Source organism: Lagopus muta, chromosome 1, assembly GCF_023343835.1.
Source record: "Lagopus muta isolate bLagMut1 chromosome 1, bLagMut1 primary, whole genome shotgun sequence".
NCBI lineage: Eukaryota > Metazoa > Chordata > Aves > Galliformes > Phasianidae > Lagopus > Lagopus muta.
In genome coordinates this window covers 190676858-190698326 of record NC_064433.1, presented here as the reverse complement: position 1 = coordinate 190698326, position 21469 = coordinate 190676858, and the positions used below count along the sequence as shown (strand labels likewise).

The 21469-nt window shown below is 43.6% G+C and overlaps 1 protein-coding gene across 1 annotated transcript in view; it reads right to left on the bottom strand.

Annotated features, from left to right (window-relative positions):
* The window catches only part of TENM4 (teneurin transmembrane protein 4), a 1593907-nt gene that overhangs the window by 7809 nt on the left and 1564629 nt on the right, over nucleotides 1-21469 (bottom strand). The window contains exons 39-41 of the mRNA XM_048933792.1: nucleotides 14760-15056; nucleotides 11839-13453; nucleotides 7746-7888 (exon numbers count right to left, since the gene is read on the bottom strand). Coding sequence (XP_048789749.1) covers nucleotides 7746-7888; nucleotides 11839-13453; nucleotides 14760-15056 — 2055 coding nt within the window. The remainder of the gene's footprint in view (nucleotides 1-7745; nucleotides 7889-11838; nucleotides 13454-14759; nucleotides 15057-21469) is intronic.

Genomic DNA, 21469 nt, shown 5'->3' with positions numbered 1-21469 from the left:
AAATGAACCCTCACTTCCATGGTGGCCATTTCTAGGGAAAGGTTTCAAAGCACAGGGGAAATAAAATTAAGGAATTTAGCATAACTCTCCTGGTGGTTGTGAGCAGTTTGCTCTATGGAGGAGAAAATCATAAGGGAACATAGATATACAAGTTCAAGGATGTATTTTGGGTTTATTCAAGTTAAAACATATAAAACCTAAGAGGGACTTCTATTCACAGTGCCAGGAAAGAAGGAGAAATCCCCTCCACTCCCCCTTTCCATTGCTAGCACAATAGCTTGAGAAGCAATAGGAGCTCTTTCTGGTTCTCTCTGTGCTGCCTGTGGGGGATCTCATGCAGCCTACAGAGTGACATAATTAACAGATGGATGGGGAGCCAAGTTGAGCTCCCCCACCAGATGAACGAGAGCTCTAATTATGCAAAAGATGGACATAATTAATGTAGATGTCACCAATGATGGACATGGGACAATGAGCTTTCTAGGCTCCATGAAGCACACTTATAAATAAGCATATATTGCACACCCTTGGTTAGGTACTTCATTTTCAGAGAGGCTTAAATGGGGATGTATTCTTCTCACATGCTTTTCATAAGGTTTGACTCTAGATGGTCCTTGCCCACTGCCCAAGCGTGCCGTATTGCTCCTCCAACTTGCTCAGTAACTTTTACAAACAATGGGAAAAAGCATTTCTCATTGCCCACTTTGAATCACCATTTAGTGCAGGATCCTTCATTCAAGAATGTTAATAAGGTCTTCTGCACTGTATTTCTACATCTTGGGGTAATTTATGTGCCACCATCTCTCTATACACATCCCTATGTTTACTGAAAGTGAAAAGGGATCCCTAGAATAAATTGCAGCATCTACTCAGTATTACCCTGGGGAAACTTTGAAAAACTGGGCAGTGCCAGCCATGGTTTGGACAAGAATGTTATAGTTCATAATGATATATTCATAAATGACAGATGCTTGGGCAGCGAGGTCTTGCACTGGCTCTCCTATCATTCACCCTGGTTAATTTTTATCCTGGTTTATGTCATGCTGGTATGATTTCAGACCCCTCCAGCTGCTCTCTCCAAGACATGTCTCCTAACTCTCCAGGTCACTGGCACCTAGCCTCAGGGCCAGGGGCTGATCCTAGACTGCTCCTCCTTGGCAGCAGAGACACTCAAAGATGTTACTCTAAAATGTTTGGGATTCTAGTGATGACAAGAACTGTACAGCAAAGTGTAACAGATGATGTCCTAGGGTTTGCCATTAATTCAGGAAGGATTGTAGCCTGGTTGACACATGCTGTGATACAGAAGGTACCACAGCCAGCAGCTGTAACATGAACTACCTTCATCAACCTCCACAGCCCACTGCATGGGACTCTCTGGTCTGAGATCTAATTTTTCACTTTTCAATTTTATGTTCAAATATTCTATAGATTTGAATTTAGATCAGCAATGGTCCATTGCAGAAGGAAAGCCAGATTCTGAGAGCCTTTTTCATTTTTTCCCCCTCAACTTATTGACACATTAATAGAACACAGGGCCTTTCCTTTGTCTAATAATAAGATGCCTTTTATTATATGAAATCACACAATTTCCACAGCTCCACTGTTCATCTGGATATCATTTAGAAAGAAAATAAGCAGCACTCACCCTTCTCTTGGCAGGACGTGGAGGTTTAATGGATTACACGTGAGCTAACAGCAATGCACTGTCACTTTCTGCCTAAGGATCCTTAGACAGGACGTAAGGCCAACTGTTTTGTTGGTCTTCTCTGCATCCATCCAGGACACATCTCCTCTGTACAGGAAAAGCATTTTTCCTGTTGCATGTGCAATGGCAGGACGGTTACTGACACTACTGGTGGCTAAGAGATGGAAGGACTGACCAAAGCCACGGAAATCCAGCAGTGCCCCCACTTGGAGGCACTGCAGGTGGCAAGTTTGTAAGGTTGTCTTGATCACTTTTGCTGGCAAACAAACTGGGCACAGAATCATAGAATGGCTTGGGTTGAAAGGGATCTTAAAGATCACTTATTGCCACCTGCCCTATGGCTGCAGTGGATGTATGGAACTAGCACACATGGTGATACCAACATCCACAGGCCTTAGTCTTGATTTCAGTTCCAGACTCAAGCAGCTGATCATTGGAACAGTCCTTTGAGTTCCACTGCAGAGTCACCCAAATGGTGGTATCGCATTTTACACACTGCAGGGAGCCCCGCTGGCCCATCACTTGTTGTTTTAAAGTAGTGCAGGTCACCATTCTAGTAGTCATGAGGAAGGCCAGGAGGCTCTGTGACACCCCAAATGGCATCAACAACTGACAATGCCAATCTCTGTTGTTTATAAAGGAAGTCTGGACACCAAGTTCACAAGCAGAGACCTAAATTTTGGTGTGGCAAAATCACGTCCAAATGGCTTTCCATTGGATACTGGTTACTGGCCTTCTAGTATATGCCCTTTTACATCATGATGTAGTCACTCCCTTAGGGAAGTAGGGGAACAGAGGAAGCAGGAGAACACTCACAACATTGTAATGCTGAACATCATCACTTAATACTCTAATAATAAAACACATCTCCGCTGTGTTGAAAATGAGCACGGGATGACTTTGAAATGACTTTTTAAGTGCATTTCTTTGATAAAGGAATGTATTTGGCAACTTTTTAAAAAGAAAAGCAAACTCATTCAATAGAAGAAAAAAATACTCTGTTCAGGCAAGCCATGGCATAGCTAGCTGGTATGCTGTGCTGCTAATGTAAAGGGGGTGGAGGCAAACAGATTACATGCAGTTCAAAGAGGCAGTGTATCCCTGACTTTGAAATTACCATTTCTGTTTCATCTTAGAACTCATTTAAATGAACTGGCAGGGAATGGAAACAGAAAATTTCCATCCAAGGCTGCAGTGGTATATAGTATTTTCTAAAGAAATGCCACTGCTTTTAGCTACTATAAAGGAAGGTGTCTGTAAAATTGGCATTAAGGAAGAAAGAGTGGAATTCATAGTTACTGTATTTCAATATTTGTTCTTAGATGTGAGTGACAAATAGGCTGGGTTTGTTTTTCCTCGCAGCCTCTTTTAATCAGATGTCCTTAGGTGACATTTCACTTTATCTAGTAACAACCCGTTGGAGAGAAGAGAATGACCTTCATCATTTCTTTGCTGCTGCACAGAGCTCAGGAGAACGGCACATTACAGAGCTCTCTGAATAGCCTCTTGCATTTTCCCTGCACCTCTTGAGGATTCGAAATACCACAGCAAGATCCTATCATCTGTTGTTTTTAAATACCGCCTTCCAGTGCGAGACTGAAAGCTTTAATTTCCCATCAAGGATCCAAGATGTGCAATACATGAATACGTTTCCAAGTTTCTCTGCATCCCCTGCCATTACACACAGAAAGGTGTTTCTCTTACTGCCATATGGATTACAATGCAGAAAAACAGCTCTTCTGAAATAACTGGCCCAAGCTACGATTCTTTTCACTGTCTTTGAGACTTCAACTCTCTTCTCCACATTAGATTGAGTGAAAATTGGCTAAAATGTTGGCAAAATGTAACAAGTGGCTGACGGATAGACATGGAGATGGCCCAAGCCCAGGACAAAGCACAACCCCATGAATGATGAGCACTGGCAGAGCCAATTCCTGAAAAGGGGGAAAATGTTCGTGGGAGAGGCTGTACAGAAAGCCCAGCAAAATGCAGAATGCCTCCAAAATGCTGCTCCATAAGGGATGTGGGAATCTGGTCCTGCAAAGAACAGAACTCTTCCTGGAGGCACAGTGCTCTCGGGGTGGAGAGAAGCACAGATAATATGAGATTTTCAAGAACCATGGAGATGTGTCACTGAGGGCCATGGCAGCCATGGTGGGGATGGGCTGATGGTTGGAAACGTGATCTTAGAGCTCTTCTCCAACCTTAGTGATTCTGTGATTCTATGATGTAGCTAACAAGATATGCACTGTTCACCAACATCCCATGTTGCAAACAGAGTTGTTTTGGCTTCAGCAATTACCTGACAGTTCAACAAGACAAAAGGTAAGGGGGTGAAAAAGAAAAAAAAAAAAACACAAGAAATTGGATTCAGGTGCAGCAGCTCCACAATATGCCAGGGGTCACCCAGCATCCCCTGTGGCCAATAACACCGAATTTGTTCAACAAACAATTTAGTTACAGCCTCGTGGTTGCAGGGAGGGTGGGGGAAAAGTGCTGCACCACAGTGTATTGGATTTTAAATGTCACTGCAGAGCTGCAGGGGTTAGCACGAGGTTTATGACATGCTAAGCTGGTGGAGGCTCAAAGCCAAAATTATCTCTCCCATCTTGCAGCCCTGCAAGGCAAGCACCAAAAATGTTTGGAAGGAGATGCTAAGCCCCTCTGGTTATGCACGCTGAAGAGATACGGTGCAGCCATTTGCAAGGAGCTGGCAGCTTTGCTGTTATGCTCCGGCTATTCAATCCTCTCTGATAAAAGAACCCACTCAATCTGCCAGCTGAGGCTTTGATCAGTGGAGCCAGCGGAGTAACGCACATTTTCTTTGGTCTATCACAAGGGGGGATGTGACCCAGAGAAACTAGGGATCGGAAGAAGCAGAGATGAGAGAGCTGTGGTACGTCATGCAGAGAATATCCCTGGATTTCAAACAGAATGGGCATTGTCCAGTGCCTTGTCCAGGCTACTTTTAAATGATAAAAGATCTACAGCTTCTTCCAAATGCTCTGGAAAGGCATTCTGCAGTGAGATCAATCTCATTAAATGAAAACATTTCCTAAGCTTCCATTTAACTTTGTTTAATTTTGTCATTTGCCACCTAAGACTTTCAAAAGTTTGAATTTAATTCCACACTCTTCGTAGAATCATAAAGGTTGGAAAAGCCCACTAAGAACCCCAAGTCCAACCCCAGCACATCCCCACCATGCACACAGACCATGTCCCTCAGTGCCACATCCCCTTCCTTTCTGTCACACCTCCAGGGATGGTGACTCCACCAGCTCCCTGGGCAGCCTGTGCCAGTGATGCAGAGAGGACCACTATGAAGGAGCACGGATTGTTTCTGGGGTGTGTGTGTGAGGGCTGGGAGCAAACAGGACTGAAACATCAGTGTTGGATGCATGGGTATGTTTAGGAGAAAATGGATCATAAGTTCAAGTATTATATGTGAATGAGTTCATTTTATACAAATGTATGTCTACAATATGCTGGGTGTGACAGAAAGGAAGGGAATTCTGCTCTACAGCATTTTAGAGCCACTTGCTATCACAGCATGATCCTGCAGCTGTAGTCTAAAATACAAATGCTCATGTTTTGTTGCTGTCATAACACGGGAGAAGAATATGGAACAACCTGCAACAGTTAAATTCCACTTTCAGTACTGTGAATGTAAAGTGACTCATCTGGAAGCACAACAGCTGCAGAAAGCCCCTATCCACCAAGCAGGTCCCTACACACTGCTCACTGCAGCTTCTTGGCTTACAGACCCAAAGGGGACAGGGAGACTTCTCTCTTTATTGCTCATTCAGGCAGATTCACCTAAAATGGGTGGCTGGAAGGGAGGGCTCCTTGGTTTTATTTATAGCTTCTGTATGAACAAGTGTTAGACTTCATCTCCAGCTGCCCATTAAATTACCTGGTTATTCAGTAAGCTTAACAGTAATACTGAAATGATATAATAATAACAATATTATTTCTATTAATCTCTGTATGTGTTATTAGGCACTGTACATAATAATTTACAGGCAATCTTTTGTGCAGCTTTTGATGGAGTGCTCCCTGTTTGCCTTCTCCTGCACAGCTTTGCCTGGGGAGATACTGTCACAGCAATGAGGGGGAGAAATCCTGAAGCTCTTTCTCATTTCAGAAATCATCTCTGTTAGCACTTCACTGTTTAATCTAAAGAAGAGAGGAACAAAAGAGGAGTCTGAGCTCCAAAACACAGCTGAGCCCCTGTGGCGTCAAGGTTTTCAAGCATCAACTCAGCCAGGGTATCAAAAGGCATAGATCCTTCTGTCCCCTTCTATTATAAAGTGATACATCTTAATTTCCAGGAGTTGGACTCGATGATCCTCATGGGTCCCTTCCAATCCAGGATATTCTATGATTCTGTGATTAATTTAAATCTCTCTTACTGATCCACGAGGGTGGATGGTGACAGGACAAGGGCGAGTGGACTCAAACTGAGACAGGAGAGGTTTAGGTTGGATATTGGGAGGAAGTTTTTCACCCAGAGAGTGGTGAGGCAGTGGAACAGGTTGCCCAAGGAGGCTGTGGATGCCCCATCCCTGGAGGCATTCAAGGCCAGGCTGGAATGTGGCTCTGGGCAGCCTGGTCTGGTGGCTGGTGACCCAGCATATAGTAGGGGGTTGGAACTGGATGATCATTGTGGTCCTTTTCAACCCAGGCCACTCTGTGATTCTATGATTCTGTGATTCTATGACTGAAGCTGGTTTATTTTAGTCTGTCTTTCCTGCAACTCGCTCAGTACCAAGGCTGGGTTGACACGTGACCATTCAATTAATTCACAGTATCTCATTTGTACCTCTGAGTGATACCTCGGGGCTGGGGAAACGTGACACTGTATTTCACTTACTGATTTAATAGTATCTGTAAAGGACCTCAAGGATCTGCTGCAGACAGTGAGATTTCAGTGAACTCTTAGGTAAAGAGCCCGGGAAGGCAGCTGGGATAATTTCCACTTGTTACCATTATCATTTTATTAGCAGAGATGTTAAAAAGCATATTCTGATCTCCCCAAATTGATGCCTCGCAGCTCTCATGATGTTCGAATACACAGCAACAGCAAGCTGGAATCTGTATCCTAAAGGGAACTCAGACTGCAGAGATAAAATACCCCCGGAATAAAATCAAGTGAGGAGAGGAGAGAGCATCCTGAGAGGGAAATGATTTTTTTCAAGGTGATACAACAGGTAAGCAGTAGGTCTGGGAGTAACCAGGGCTCTCAGACCCTGACCCAGTGTGCTAGCCTTTAACAGTGCCACCTCCATCTTTCAGCTGAATAACTCCCAATGGAAAGAGAAGGAGAAATGATTGGGCTGTAAAAGCTTTTTCTTGCCAATTTTGTCATTGAATTTTGTGCCAGCATCTGCCAAAATGGCTTGTGATTCAGGACTGTTTTTAAAAGCATGGCCCACTGGTTTGGGATTAAATCCAGATAGGTAAAATGAAAGTTAACTATTAGCTAAAACTTCTTTCTGGGAAGACCCACTCCAGTGCAGAAAAATTTGCTAGGGAATTACTGGGACTTGTTCTTTTAAGATATTTTGAACCAGACTGAAAACTGCTACTATTGCTACTACTAAAAACTGTAGAAAATGATTCTGTGAAAAGATTTGCTTTTATTTGTCTGCAATAATTCATGGTGCAAAAGCCCTGACCTTTGTTAGCACTATGTGATAGGATAAAAAAAACAGAAATGCATTATTTCATTGAGTGATTACCAGACTGTATCGCAGGAAAAAGACACAGTGGCACTAAAGAACTTATAATCATCAAATCACAGAATGGTTTGAGTTGGAAGGGACACTTAAAGGTCATCCAGTACAACTTGCCTGCAATGAACACGATTATTCAGTGAGATTTCATTACTGTAATGGAGAGAGACAAGCTGCCTTGGATCAACTCACTCTTAATATGGGAGAACAGGCTGATAGAGGTTTTTTTTTTTTTACAGTGATTGCAACTGTGTACTTTGCTGATAAGGGTGTGAAATACAATATGTAGTTGTATGAATCACCTTGCTGTTGTCCCATTCTTGGGTTTTCATCTGCGTGTGGATCAGCTCATATGATGGCTCCATGGCATCCATGTCTGGCTTGGGGTATCCAGGGATGACGTTGTGTAGCTGGAACCCGAAGGTGAGTAGCCAACTGTTGACATCTGGTAAGGAAGAGAAGCACAAATTAGATTATCTGATCGCTCAAGAAGGGTTGCTCAGGAGATGGATACAAATGAGGACCCTGGCACATGGCACTGCAGCAGTCAAGCCAAAACGATGGGTGTCTATTTTATGTAACAGCTGTATGCTGTTGTCCTACACAAAAGAGGGATCACTGGCACTGAAGGGGACCTGATGGAAAACCAAGTGATATGGGACACTGAGAATTAGAACAATAGAAACACAGAGCCATTAAGATTGGAAAAGCCCTCTAAGGTCATTTAGTCCAGCTGTCACTCCATTCCCACCAGGCCCACATGGTTCTTAACATCTCTGGGGACGCTGACTCCCCCATCTCCCTGAGTAGCCCATTCCAATGCATCACCACTCCTTCTGAGAATGCTTCCTAATATCCAACCTGAATATACTCCATTAGGCATGGAGTGTATTTACTTGACAGGAGACTAGAAAATCTGTCCTGATTTTCAGTTGCACAGCTATTAGGAATAGCAGCTTGATGTTGACCTGCTGGAGGAAATAATGATGAGGTTGGCCAACTCCTTGATAAGCACTGCTTCCCCCTTAACTTCAGAGCATTTAATGATCTCAACTTGTTTGCCTTCACTGGACTTCAGAGAAGGACACACCTGCTACAATCCCCAAGCAAGTTGGTGTGCTTTTGGCACGCAAATAGCAATTGCAAGAAGCAGAGAGGTATGGAGGTAAAGTTTAATATCAGCTCCCAGGGGTCTTACATGTTTTGTGTGTTACTGGGATGATGCTAGTGATTGCTCTGTTCCAAGCTGGAGTGCAAGGGGCTTGTTTTTCATTTTGCTAAGCTGAATAAACATTGCTGAAAAGAGTCTGTAAAAGGGATCAAATTAAAGAATCAAATATGCATCTTTGAATATTTTTTCTTTGTCCCCCCTGAGCCTAAATGAATGTTTTGAAGAGCTGGTCGGAAAAGAAATTATGGATGCAAATGGCAAATAAGGCACTTCCAGATGACTGGAGAACCAGGAGCCAAGCAATCACACTATCTGTTGCTTGTTTTCTTACAGGCCAAAATGTTTGGGGTTGGGCAGATGTCCAAAAAGCCCTTGCAACAATCCATGTGGAAAGAGGAGGATCTCTGTAATAAAAACACTTCTGTTCACTCTCTGTACAGATTGTTTTTGGAGTGTTTTTGAAACAGAGGGGTTGGGGGGAGGGAAAGAAATTAAAGCCTTGTTTGATTATTTTTTCGCTTAGCACTAAGCCAGCCTGCTTCCAACCCCTTCTCATGTGAAACGAAGACCTTTGATGTCCATATTGCAGACCAGGTGGTCAGGAGAACAAAGTAAAACTGTGAAGGTCGGTATTGGTGCAGGAATCATTTTCCGAGCACTTCACAAATGTTAAAAAGGACACAGAACAGGGATGCTGAGCAGCAGAAGAATACGCAGCATGTCTGAAAGGGCTCAAGACAGGGTATTTTTGATACTCCTCAGAAAACTGACTTTCAAAACATTTGCAAACAGGAGCATGTTCTTTTTGGGAAGAGGTGTTGGAATGCCCAGAACAAAAATAAAAACCAAAACAAAAAAAAAAACACCATAGCAGGAAGGTGTGGAGCTGAGAAAACAGAGGGGAAAATATTAATTTGCCAAGAAGCAGTGACAACTTTTTTGACAGAAAAGTACATTTCACATCACATAGTATTTTTCAGCTACAGTAACCCTGCCAACACATTTCACAGTAAATTCATTTGAGGGCAAAGAAAAAGAGTGCTTAATGCAGACACAAGTAATGGAAATGTCAGTTCAATCCATCAGGATTGCTGAAACAGGCAGTAAAGCTCTGTGCCATGAAGTGTACAATCACTAAAATACTCATGTTTAACAATGGGCCTCTCAAAACGTAAATAACTGCTTCTCCTGCTCTCCCCTCCACTCGCCTCCCATCTGTACCCACGGGCTCAGAAACCTCACATTTGGAGAGCAAAGCATGTAGTGTTTGGCTGTGCCTTGGGAGCTGAGCTTCCCTATGGACAGTGGCACAGAGAGCAGCTTCCCGTGCCCCAGTCAGGTGTGGCCGTGATGCCCAGGACACAGCCATCGCTGCTCCTGTCCATTGGGAGCCTGAGAGCTTCAGCAGAAAGAATCACTCCTGTTGGAAAGATCAGTGAGATCATCCAAGCCAAGACAAATGGCAGACAGCAGCCAAGCAACACGGCGCTCATCCCAAGTCTTGACCCGTTTGTTCCACGCTGACGAGGGAGGAGAAACTTAAAACATGTATTTGGGCTCTGAATTCCTTAAAGACTGAAAAAAGAGAACTTTTAAGATGATAGAAAAAATTATTTTGTTTTTTTTTGAAGTATTAATGACTTGGATTTGAGCGTCTTGCTGTTATCATCAGAGCTGGGTGGGAAACTGCCTGTTCCGAGAGAGCATTTGAAATGTTGTCCTGTCTGAACGACAGCAGAAAAATAAAATATGCCATGCAGTGACTGTTCAAATACTAGAGTAGTTCAAGACAAGAATTTCATATTGAGACATTTCATTTGGATTTTGACTCCTTTTTCTATCCTAGTTTCCTACACCAAGTAGGTTTGGAAAGGCTGAAAACCCAAACAGAATTTTCTTTCAGATTATTTTGGAATTTGTCATTTAGGCAATTTCAAGAGCTGTGAGAAACATTTCTGCTGAGAAATCTCTCAAGCTCAACTCTCTCTCATCAACAAATTCCATTTTGACAAGCGAGCTTTTTCTTGATAGGAAAAATATATCAAAGTTTAATTATGCCACATATAATTATCAGTGAGGCCGACACAACAGCATTTTAGTTTGCATCTTTTGGCATATTTTGCTTTCTTCGTGGCGTTATCTTCCTAGCTCTGGAGAAAACAGCATTTTGTTTAAAAAAATATCAGTCTATTCCTAATGATTACTGCAGAAGAACCTGAAAGCATGGATGCTGATGGCCAGAAAAACACACTGAATAAAACACAGGCTTTTTATTTTGTAATATTTTTTTCTTTTTTTGCTATTAAGCCAATATCATAACTTAGGGAAATACAAATATTCTTGTTGCATATGGAGAAGTTGTGATAGACACAGCAGGATCATCTAACCATAACTCTGTCTCCTTAAGAGCTATGCACATTTGATTTGTGACTGTCACCTTGTTTTCCGATGGGGAACATATGGAAAAAGAAGCCCCAGCAAAATAGTTTCCTTAAACATTACCGCAGTGTCGCAGAAAGTATGAGTATAGGATGGACATTTAACCTACAGAATGATTTTCTGTATAAAAAACATGCCTAGAGTTCATATTCGTGCCATTTTATGAAGTCCCTGAGGAAGCAGCTCAGAGGTTATGTCAAGCTGTTGGGTTGGCATGCCCTAAGATCTGGCCTTAAAGTCTAAACCACCCGTTTTTTATTGACTTTTAACAGAAAATGTTAATTCCACGGGGCAGATTAGCTTTGAACTACATGGTTACTGCTGTGTGCTCTGAAATGGAGGACTATAAGAAAAGGTTTAAGTCGCCACTGCCATTCTGCTAAAACAAATCTGCATGCCATTTGTTTAGTTGTAAATAAATCTCTAGGCAAAACTGTGTAAACAGAGCCGCCCCTCTACAAAGAGTGAGGTTATCAGGATATTAATTGGAAGCTAAACTTGGGATATCTGAGGGAACAAACAACTGAAAGCAATGTAAAGATACTAAACACCAAGAAAGAGAAAAGGAAACAGATTTGGGAATTACAATCTCTGTTTACGCTAATGAATTAAACATGCCCTCAACCACTCTCTGACGCAGGGGTCAACTGGCAAAGAAAAGCTTGTGTCCATTATGCTGAACACTGGAAAACCTCATGGTGACAGGGATGCAAGAGAGAATCCTATTCACCAATGGTAAGCTGGAGAACAGTTTGTGATTACCTTAATTAATTCAAATGTCTTACCTGTCATGTAGCATTTGATATCCTGAGAGTTGCTAATGGGATTATTGTTTTTAAACATGTACAGGTTGAAAGGCATGATGTTATTGCTACTCAGGTGCTTCCACATGTCGTGGTCTGGACTTGTCCACCGACCTGCCAGCACATCATAGTCTCTCCGTCCCATGTGGATGAGCTTTGTGAGGGGATCATACAGTCCTCCATGGTAGCCTATGATGATCTGGAAGTTGGGATTGGTGTCCATATAGATCTCCCCATATGCTGTGTATAGTATCTGCTTAATCATTAAGCCAGTCCCGCTGAAGACAGCCAGAGGAGTGCCAATGTTATCACAGGCTATGTAAAATTCATCGCCACTGCTGAGCTCCATTGCAAACAGGTGGCCTTGGAGATCATAGTACAAGGAGGTGATCTCTGAGCTCGAGTGGTTGTACAGATGGGTGACCTTGGTTGGGTTGGTCAGGTCTGCATAGAAGAACTGCAAATGATGGCCATGGCTGGTTTTGCTAGAGACTCTCCTTCCCAGGCCGTCGTAGCGGTACTTCACACTCCAGCCACTGGCTTTGTTGTAGGCTTTGATGAGCAGACCAGCTGAGTTGTACTCAAAAACGTCATTGCCTCTTTGCTTCAGGAAGCCATCTTCATCCATTTTGTACTGCACATCCCCCAGTCTAGTAATCCTATCCCTGAGGTCGTATCTGAGTGGAGTAAGGCGGGCACTATTCCCTGGACTCAGCAAATGGAGGTTTCCATTTAGGTCATAGCTGTAGCGCCACAGTGGTTTGTCATTGATAGATACCGTCTGCAACTGGCCATCAGCATCATACTCGTATGAGTACCTAGTTGTGTTTGCATAAGGTCCAACCTTTAGCTCTTTCTTAACAACTCTCCCCATGTTGTCATACTGCACGGTCATCCAGTACATGAGTGACCGGAATATTTCGTACTGGACCTCCTTCATCCTGCCATAGGCATCAAAATGTTTAGTGTGAGTCATGACAGCAGTGGTGATAATCTGATTGATGTCGTAGTAAATCACTCCAAATTTACCAAATTGCTCAGTTTTGCCTGACACATCATCGTACCTGTAGAGATCGATGGGTAAAGGTGTCTCATTGATGACTGCTTGCATGCTGGTCACCCGAAAACTGTTGTCATAATTATAGTCAAAACGTGCATTCACCATGCCTTCCTCAGTGAAGCGGAAAATCTGTCGATCAATGAGGGGTCCTATCTGCCTGTATCTGATGGTACATGTGAACCCTTCGTTCTGCAAGTTTATTGTCTTCAGCATGCCAGCAGTTTCATCGTAGGTGAAACTGATCTTTGTGGTGTCGTAGAGCATTTCAGCTAGCTTGGACAACTTTCCGTACTTGTAGATGACACGTCTCCCCGTGCCCAAGTACAGTGTGTGGAGGAGCTGCTCATCCTCTGTGAAATCCTGAATAACGGAGGCGTTGCCTTCTGGGGGTCGGTAGATGTTCCTGTAGTAACCAATGGAACGGATGGTTTCTAAAGTCTGGCGGGCAACGTTGGGCATGGTCACTGATGACAACCGGTCATTCTTATCAAACTCAAAGATGTACTGTCTCTGGCTGTGAAGGAGCAGCACCATGGACTAGGTGGGAAGGAGAAAGGAATATATTATAAGACTGGTTTTCAGGCAAAATCTATCTGAATTCCAAAGAAATCTGCAAATTTCTCCAATTCAGAGAATAGGGCGAGTGAGATAAATCCATGCACCTACAGGACGAAACAGTGTGTGACAGTAAGCAGCTGCATGGCCCACCAAGCAGGGTGGACTGGAGGCAGAAGCAGCTATCGCAGTGAGGAAGGTCTAAGTTTGAAATACTGATCTGTTCAGATCAATACCATGTAGCTGTCTCTCGGCTCAATTTCTCCACGTCATTAGCTTTTACAAACTAACTAAAAAAACTGGTAGAGAGACTCAAGCAATGCTTGGAGAAGTACCATCCTGACATGTTCCAAAGGCCAAATAACTCATTGTGTCTGCATATCTGTGGCAGGGAAGTTGGAACCTTATGATCCTTGGGGTTCCATCCAACCCAAGCCACTCAATGATTCTATGGTTCTATGGTTTCCTATTACTCTCTTACCAAACTTCTGCTCCTGTGCTTATTTCTTAGAGGCTTTTTTTTTTCCCCCACATAACAATCTACATGGATTGCATAATCAAGGTGCAAATCAGCACCTCCTGCTTTTTAAAAGCTACGTTACTATAGTTTCCTAAACTGATGTAGAGATAAGCTCTATATAAAACTAATGGATAAAAATATCAGCCCCAGCTATGCAGTAAGTGGATCTATGGGACACAGAGTAGTGTAACAATGGATAATAATACCAAAAGAAATTAAGTCCCATGCCAATCTGCAAGTGCAGTCTACAGAAAACCCTGCAAAGTGTTTACAATGGTCTGGCTGAATTTGTGCCTGGCGCTTTTCATAACATGTAATTCTTATGAAGTAGGAATGAGCTACCCAAAGAAGTGAGAATGTCAGACTGTGTGAGTTGTTTTCTCATGGAAAATCCTACTGGAAGTCCCTACTGTTTACTCCTCTGACTTCACCTGAAGATACTTCATATTACAGTTAGCTCGGAAAAAGAGAGCTGTGCCTAAAAATCAAATGCCAAAGCTCTACAGGATTTACAGGATTAAGACATGCTCTCATTGTGACTGGGAAAGAATACTGCCCTCAGGGGTATTTTTCACACTATTTTCAACTGATCTTTGGTAGTTTGGCACTGAAGTTCCTACGTATATCATTGTGTAGGCAGAATATACGGAAGAGTATTGTACCATAACGCCCAGTGCTTAGCTAATGTGAAGCAGCACAGCTGCAATTAAAGGACTGAAGCCCATTTCCACCAAAAGCACCACCAGTGAACGGTAGGAAGACTCTCACCTTCTCCAGATAAGTGTAACTCCATGATTTGCCATCAGCAAAGATCCTGGATGTAATTCTGCCAGACTGATCGTACTCCATCCTTTCTGACATCGTGCCCCTCTGAATGCCTGCAATGTGTCCTCCAGGGGAATAGGTCACATTGACCCCGTTGAGTCTGCTGCTGGGCGACCAGAGGCTGGGCCTCCCTGCCTGGTCATAGAGGATGCGGAGTGTGAACTTGCGGTGGTCATCATAGATTTTCTCTGTTCTCGTCACACGATCGAAGTCAAGGGACAGCAGGTTTCTGTTGTGAACCTACAGGAGGGAGATAGAGAATTAGGAAGCGGGAAATTCAGTTACAAAGACTGCTCTTCTTTCACCAAACACCTCTTTAGATCACACTGTAGACTATCCAGGTGTCCATTGCCTCTGGATAACGTTTTCAAGGCCAAGTGTTGGTGTAACAATTCTTGACTTTAGTGAGGACAGAAGCAGAACTTTGGAAACATCACCATGGTGAAGGAATATTGCCCGTATCCCAAACCTAGGCTTAGGACTGATACAGCAGATGTGGTACAGACCTACAGAGTATGTAATGATAAATTGCTGCAAGGAATATTTGCAAAATACTCCACTAGTTAAATAATCGAATCATGGAATCATAGAATCACCAAGGTTGGAAAAGACCTCTAAGATCATCCCTTCAACCATCCATCTATCACCAATAATTCCCATGCCCTTAGTACAGCAGTCTGGGATTGTACAAATTTTGCTTTCATGGACATAAAAAAAAAAAAAAAAAAACAGAAAAATGAATATTGTGTCACTATAGTTGAAAGTTGGGCTTTTCTTTGACTTCACTGCATGTACTGGAGGTGAAGCCTTCCACTTGAGATGAAATATGGAGGCTTTGAGCACAGCAGATGTTACACAGAGCAGCAATAGCTGGAGTTTTAGTTTCATTGTCCTGGGGTTATTCTGTGTAGCATAATTACACTTCTGTTACCTCCACTGCCTTTGCATCTCCAAAGATCAAAGGTATCTACTTCAAAGGCAGGAGAAGGAATACATTTTGATTCGGGGATTGTAGTGCACAGCATTACAAAAAGGACCTGATAATACAACTCATGTTTAGCTGCATGTGCAAGACTTATAAAACCACATCACTGCAGCAGTACAATATTGCACAAGGATGAAAACCCCACATTCCCAGTATGAGCTTGCCAGTGAAGACAGCTGCTTCTCCATCCCACCACTTTTGAACTTTTTTTCAGCTGATGAACCTCTTTTTTTTTTTTGCAGAAAGGTGCAGAATTTTCTTGGGTGAACTGCAAATTCCAACAGATCAATTTTTTCAGTTCCCTTTACTTCTTCTTCTTTTTTTTTTTTTTTTTTTTTCTTTTTTTCTTTTTTTTTTTTCTGTTTCCTTCAGCTGTTGCCAATAAATCAGAGTTTTTAGGTCACTTCAGGGTGTCCAGGCTGCAAGTGAAAATATCTTATCCTGCTCTGGGTAAAAGCAACACTCCTGACCCCAACACAGCCCTCAGCCCTGGTGCAGCTTTGATCCTGGCTATTACTTGAAGGTGTATGTTGAATTCCCACTATACTTTGAGGGATGTGGGAGTATCTAAGAGCTCAGCAGGAACAGAAAGGATGTGGTAGAGCCAATGGACAAGTGGTGTGCTGAATTCCATGTGAGACCTGGAGGAAGGTGAGAGGGAAAGGCAGGAGCACTGTATGATTTCAGTGCTGAAACCTGAGGAATGGGCACGCTGTGAAGTCAGATGTCAAAAGGAGTCTCGGAAATGGAGGAGGGAAGAGGCAAAACCATGGATGGAAGAGGCAAAACCATGGATGAGGCCAACTGAGGCAGAAGGAATCTGTGCTGTAATGTTCGAGTAAACATGATGTAAGAGGGAGCAACTGAAAAATTACTTTCAGTTCATGAATAACAGCGATAGAACAGTGGTATGCCTTGAGAAAAGAGGGTATGTGGAAAGGTAGATAATGCTCCAATTAAATGTGCTGCAGTGTTTAAAAAAGAATGCAAATGGTAGCGGGAGAAAAGAAATCAGCCAAAAGCCCTTTATAAGAGGCAAGCTGGGAAATAATTAAAAAGGTATCAAAACTCTAAGTACAGATGCACATGTGTAAGCAACAGAGCAATTTGCTATCTCATAGGGGCTTGCTGCTGTAGATACAGAAACAGAAGTGGCAATTGCTTGGGAAAAAAAAAAAGAGAGAGAAGAAAAGCAGTAAGGAATAACATCTCTGCCTTCCAGCTATTCACAGAACAGCTCCAGCACAGCATCTGCAGCTCCTTCTGCTCCTGGTCCATGCCAAGGGAGCTGGAAAGAACTCTTGCAGGGCTGGGCAGTGATCCGGGCTGGAAGCGGCCTCCCTGATCCTTCTGCCAGCAGCAGTGCCATGTACTGACTGGAAGAATCAAGTAACAGTGGTCCTGAGTGGAGCCAGGAGTTGGACTCAATGATCCTTACGGGTCCCTTCCAACTTGGGATGTCCTATGATTCAATGATAATGGGTCCCAGGGTAAATCTTAAAGTCAGCTCAAACCTCTGTATCCCGTTACGGTTGCTGTATGTCATCCCACCCTCCCCACTCTCTGGCAAGGGATTTCTGCAGGGCTAGTTGGAACCAGTCTCCTTTTGGGGGATTTTTTTTTTTTTTTTTAAGATTTATTTTCTCCTGTTCTCCCAACACCACTTTTCCAATGCAGTGCCAACAGCCACCCCTCAGGGTGATGGGCAAAGTGAACCCAACACTACCAGATAGCCTCTGAACAGGGGCTAAATCTTTTCATCCTTGTTCAAGGGCACGCCTTGAACAGAAGTGAATTTCCTGCAGGAGCTCTGACAGGGCTGCAGGCTTCAGTTCAACAAGTATATTTTATGGTGAGCAGCTAAATAAGGTGCCATCCTATAGCCCAGAGTCCTCATACTGAAAAGAGCTCTTAAAAGCTTCTGCAAAAAGCTTTTGCCCCTTCAGAGTATTTGATAAAGCCTGCTATCAGCACAGGATTGTGAGAGAGTAAATATTAACCCATAGTGCACTTGACCTCTCTCTGTAGTGGGTAACCCCAAACTTACATTCTATAGCACTTCCATTTGACCTCTTGGTTTGCTCTGGAAAATCAGGAACACAAACGTGCCCACATCTCTGATCTCTCCAATGTTTCCTACAGAGCTCCTTCAGCTTAAATAATAATTAAACAGCATGCATTGACCTCCCTGGGTGCACACGAGCACAATGGGGCAAGATTTCTCATAAAAAGGCAGTGATAACCTTCAGCAGAAGAGCGCAAACAGTACTTCAGCAATGAGAACTCCAGGAGCCAATAACATCCACGTGGTAAATGGTTGCCTACAAAGCAATTTCCTCAGAGAACTGCTATAAAATTATTGGGGTGACCATATCCAAGCCTCAGCTCCTTGCAGAAGTTCTGGAGATGATGCAGGACTGCCCTCAGTAGTGAACACACCAGGAACAATTGGTGGCTTATCCCATGAGACCTCTCTGGTCACATTGGTTCTGGTGAGTCTTTGGGACATGTGGTCTTAATGCCAGTGTTGATCCAGTCTTAGGAAAAAGGAATCAAACTACAGTGCAATGATTAAATGAGACAGTTGAGGCAGCAGCACTGCAGATAGGGTTTTTGCTGCTGTTGGCCAACGAGGGGTTGAAGTGGTGGTCAGAAGTTAGCAGAGATACCTTGCTGCTGTGTGGGTGGGTCAGAGAATTGCAGTTTTTCATAGGAGGTGAGGGATCTGAGAAGGGAAAAGGCCTGCTTTGATACATTTCTGCTGCTTTCATAGAATCATAGAAACATTACAGTAGGAGGACCACTAAGATCATCCAGTCCAACCATCAACCCATCCTCAGCAAAGCCAGTAAACCATGTCCCTCAGTTCCACAGCTACCCTTTTCTTGATCACTACCAGGGACCTCCACCACTTCCCTGGGCAGCCAATGCTAGTGCATTACCACTCTTTCTGAGAAGAATTTTTTTCCCAATATCCAATCTGAAACTGCTGCCTGGCTGAGTGCAGCATCATATCAGCACTGCAGAGTGGGAAAGAGGCATTGGGACTGTTCTCTTTGCTTCTTCCATGAAGGAGTCCCTGCCTCGTGCCTTATTCTTGCCATGAAAAACACCTGCACTACATTATTTCCTAGGGTGGTTTGAGGAGGCAGCTGAGAAATTGGCCTCGTTGTGCCAGGCAACATGCCATCCATCCCCTGCAAACATGACAAAAAGGGCCACAACTCATAAAGCATGGATGTGTGCTGAGAAGATGCTGGTTGCAGGGGAACTTCATCTTTTCAGGTTGGATATCAGGAAAAGGTTTTTCACTGAGAGGGCAGTGAGCGTGGAACAGGTTCCCTGGGGAAGCAGGCATGGCTGCAGGAGCATCTGGAGAATGCTCTCAGACTCATGATCTGATTTTTAGGTGGTCATGTGTGGAGCCAGGAGTTGGACTCGATCCTTGTGGGTCCTTTCCAACTTGGGATATGCCATGATTCTGTGAATTTGCAGGGGCCAGGTGCTGCCTTCCTCAACTCACAGACCTCCTGGGGAGATGTGGGGTGCAGCCTTGCTGGGTGAGCTCATTCCCCAAAGCCCAAAGTCAGGGCTTTGCTGTTGTCTTGTGGGAGCAGTGGGGTGAAGGAAAGTGGTGATTTATTCACATACGGCACAAAAACGCTCAAGTTTCCCCAGATGAACAAAAACATGTTGAACTGAACTTTGCTAAGCTTCTCCCTTGCCAGAGAAAGCAGCAATTACTGGCACAAGGGGAGAGGAGAACATGACACGGAATATGTTAAATGCCGGGCAGTCCCCAGGGAAGCAATTAGCACCTTGTAGGTTTCTGGCTTAGGGGTGCAGATGCTGCCATGCAGGTACAGACAGGCTGCTTAAAACTCTTCATCCTCAGATGTTTTGAACCCCTGAACAGAGCCGTAACTGAGTCCTTCCATGATGTAAGGTGCTCTTCTACTTTGCTAGGAGCAGGGACAGCCCCCAGAAGGCTCAAAATGTGAATAAATGCTGGCAGATTTATTGGGACCCAAGTAAACGGCCTGAAAATTCATTCTGCAAGTGCTTTTCCAAATGCAGCACAATATAAAACAAAAACACATTCTGCGTTTGCATGTGAAGTGAAGATTTTGGAAGATGAAACTGACACGGGCAGCTGAGCTGCTGTGAAATGAAGGGAACCTGCTTTGAACACCAAATAGCTGTGACACAGCTGCAATTTGGAGTAGTCTCCTTCCAGAGACAGACTTGTCTGGTAATTGCGTTGGTTATTAAAATAAAATCTCATATATGTGTGTGTTTGTATATATATATATAAAAAATAAAAGCCATCCTAACTCAAACAAGAAATTGAAGCCAACTGAACTGCAGATATACAGTAGTTCCCAGTGATGAAGCAATGTCAGCTTTCACTCCTGTTTGTACAGATATTTTCCTGATAACAAAAAGGAGTGAGTGTGTGAAGCTGTAGATGCAAAGGGAAAAGAGCAGGGCCCGGGCTGGGGATGGCAAAGAGCAGTACTCAACAAGTGTGAGTGAAAAATCACACCGAGGTGTCAGGGGTCAAACAGCAGGGAATGGGGAGAGGTGCAGAGCAAGGACTGGGAAATGCATATTCTGAATGCAGATCATGAATATTTACTGCGAAGCTTGAGTGCGAATAAACAGCTGCAGTCCTTTGGCAGCAGGAGCACTGCTCAGCACTAAACCTGAATTTGCCTGGTTCTGAGCAGCTCCCCAGGAATAAGCCCATGACTTGGAATGGACTGCCCAAGGGAGGTGGTGGTCACCATCTCTGGAGGTGTTCCAGAACTGTGGAGATGTGGCACTGAGAGACATGGTCAGTGGGCATGGTGGGGGTGAGTTGGGGATGGACTTGGGGATCTTAAAGGTCTTTTCCAACCTTAACAATTCTATGATTCTATAACTGAGAGCACCACTGGGCTGCAATTATTGATAACATTTCAGGCAACAACAGCAATTAAAACACAAGTCCAGCTCTTCAGCAGGTTCAACAGATGAGCAAGTTTCAGGAATCTTGAGATTTTTCTGAGGCAGCACAGTGAACAGTACTGCTTACAAAGCTTTCAGTTCTGAGGTCTATGTTACTGCCTGCAGTACAGGTTGAAAAGCCTTCCAGTACCTAAGGGGAGCGTACAAACAAGAGGAAAACTGACTTTTTACATGGTCTCTTAGTGATAGGACAAGGAGGAATGGCTTTAAACTAAAAAAAGGGAGATTTAGATTAGATATTAGGAGGAAATTCTTTGCTCATCAGATGGGGAGGCCCTGGCACTGCAGCCCAGAGAGCTGTGGATGCCCCATCCCTGAAGGAGCTCAAGAGCAGGCTGGATGGTGCCCTGGGCAGCTTGAGCTGGTGGGAGGTGTCCCTGTCCATGCCAGGAGTTGGAACTTGGTGGGGGCTTTAAGCTCTCTTCCAATGCAAACTGTTCTATGATCCCATGAAAATACTTCTTTTAATTGGTGCTGTATTTAATAGCTATGATTTTTTCTTGCATACTTGAGCAGCCTGACATGATGTATGGATCTGTAGCGTCTGACAGGAGGTGATGCATTCTCAGTAATGCAGAAGTCTTACAGGGAAGCCACAAGTACTGTCTGTGATGGTTAAGAGAATGTCAGCACATAAGGAGATGTAAGGATGCATTCA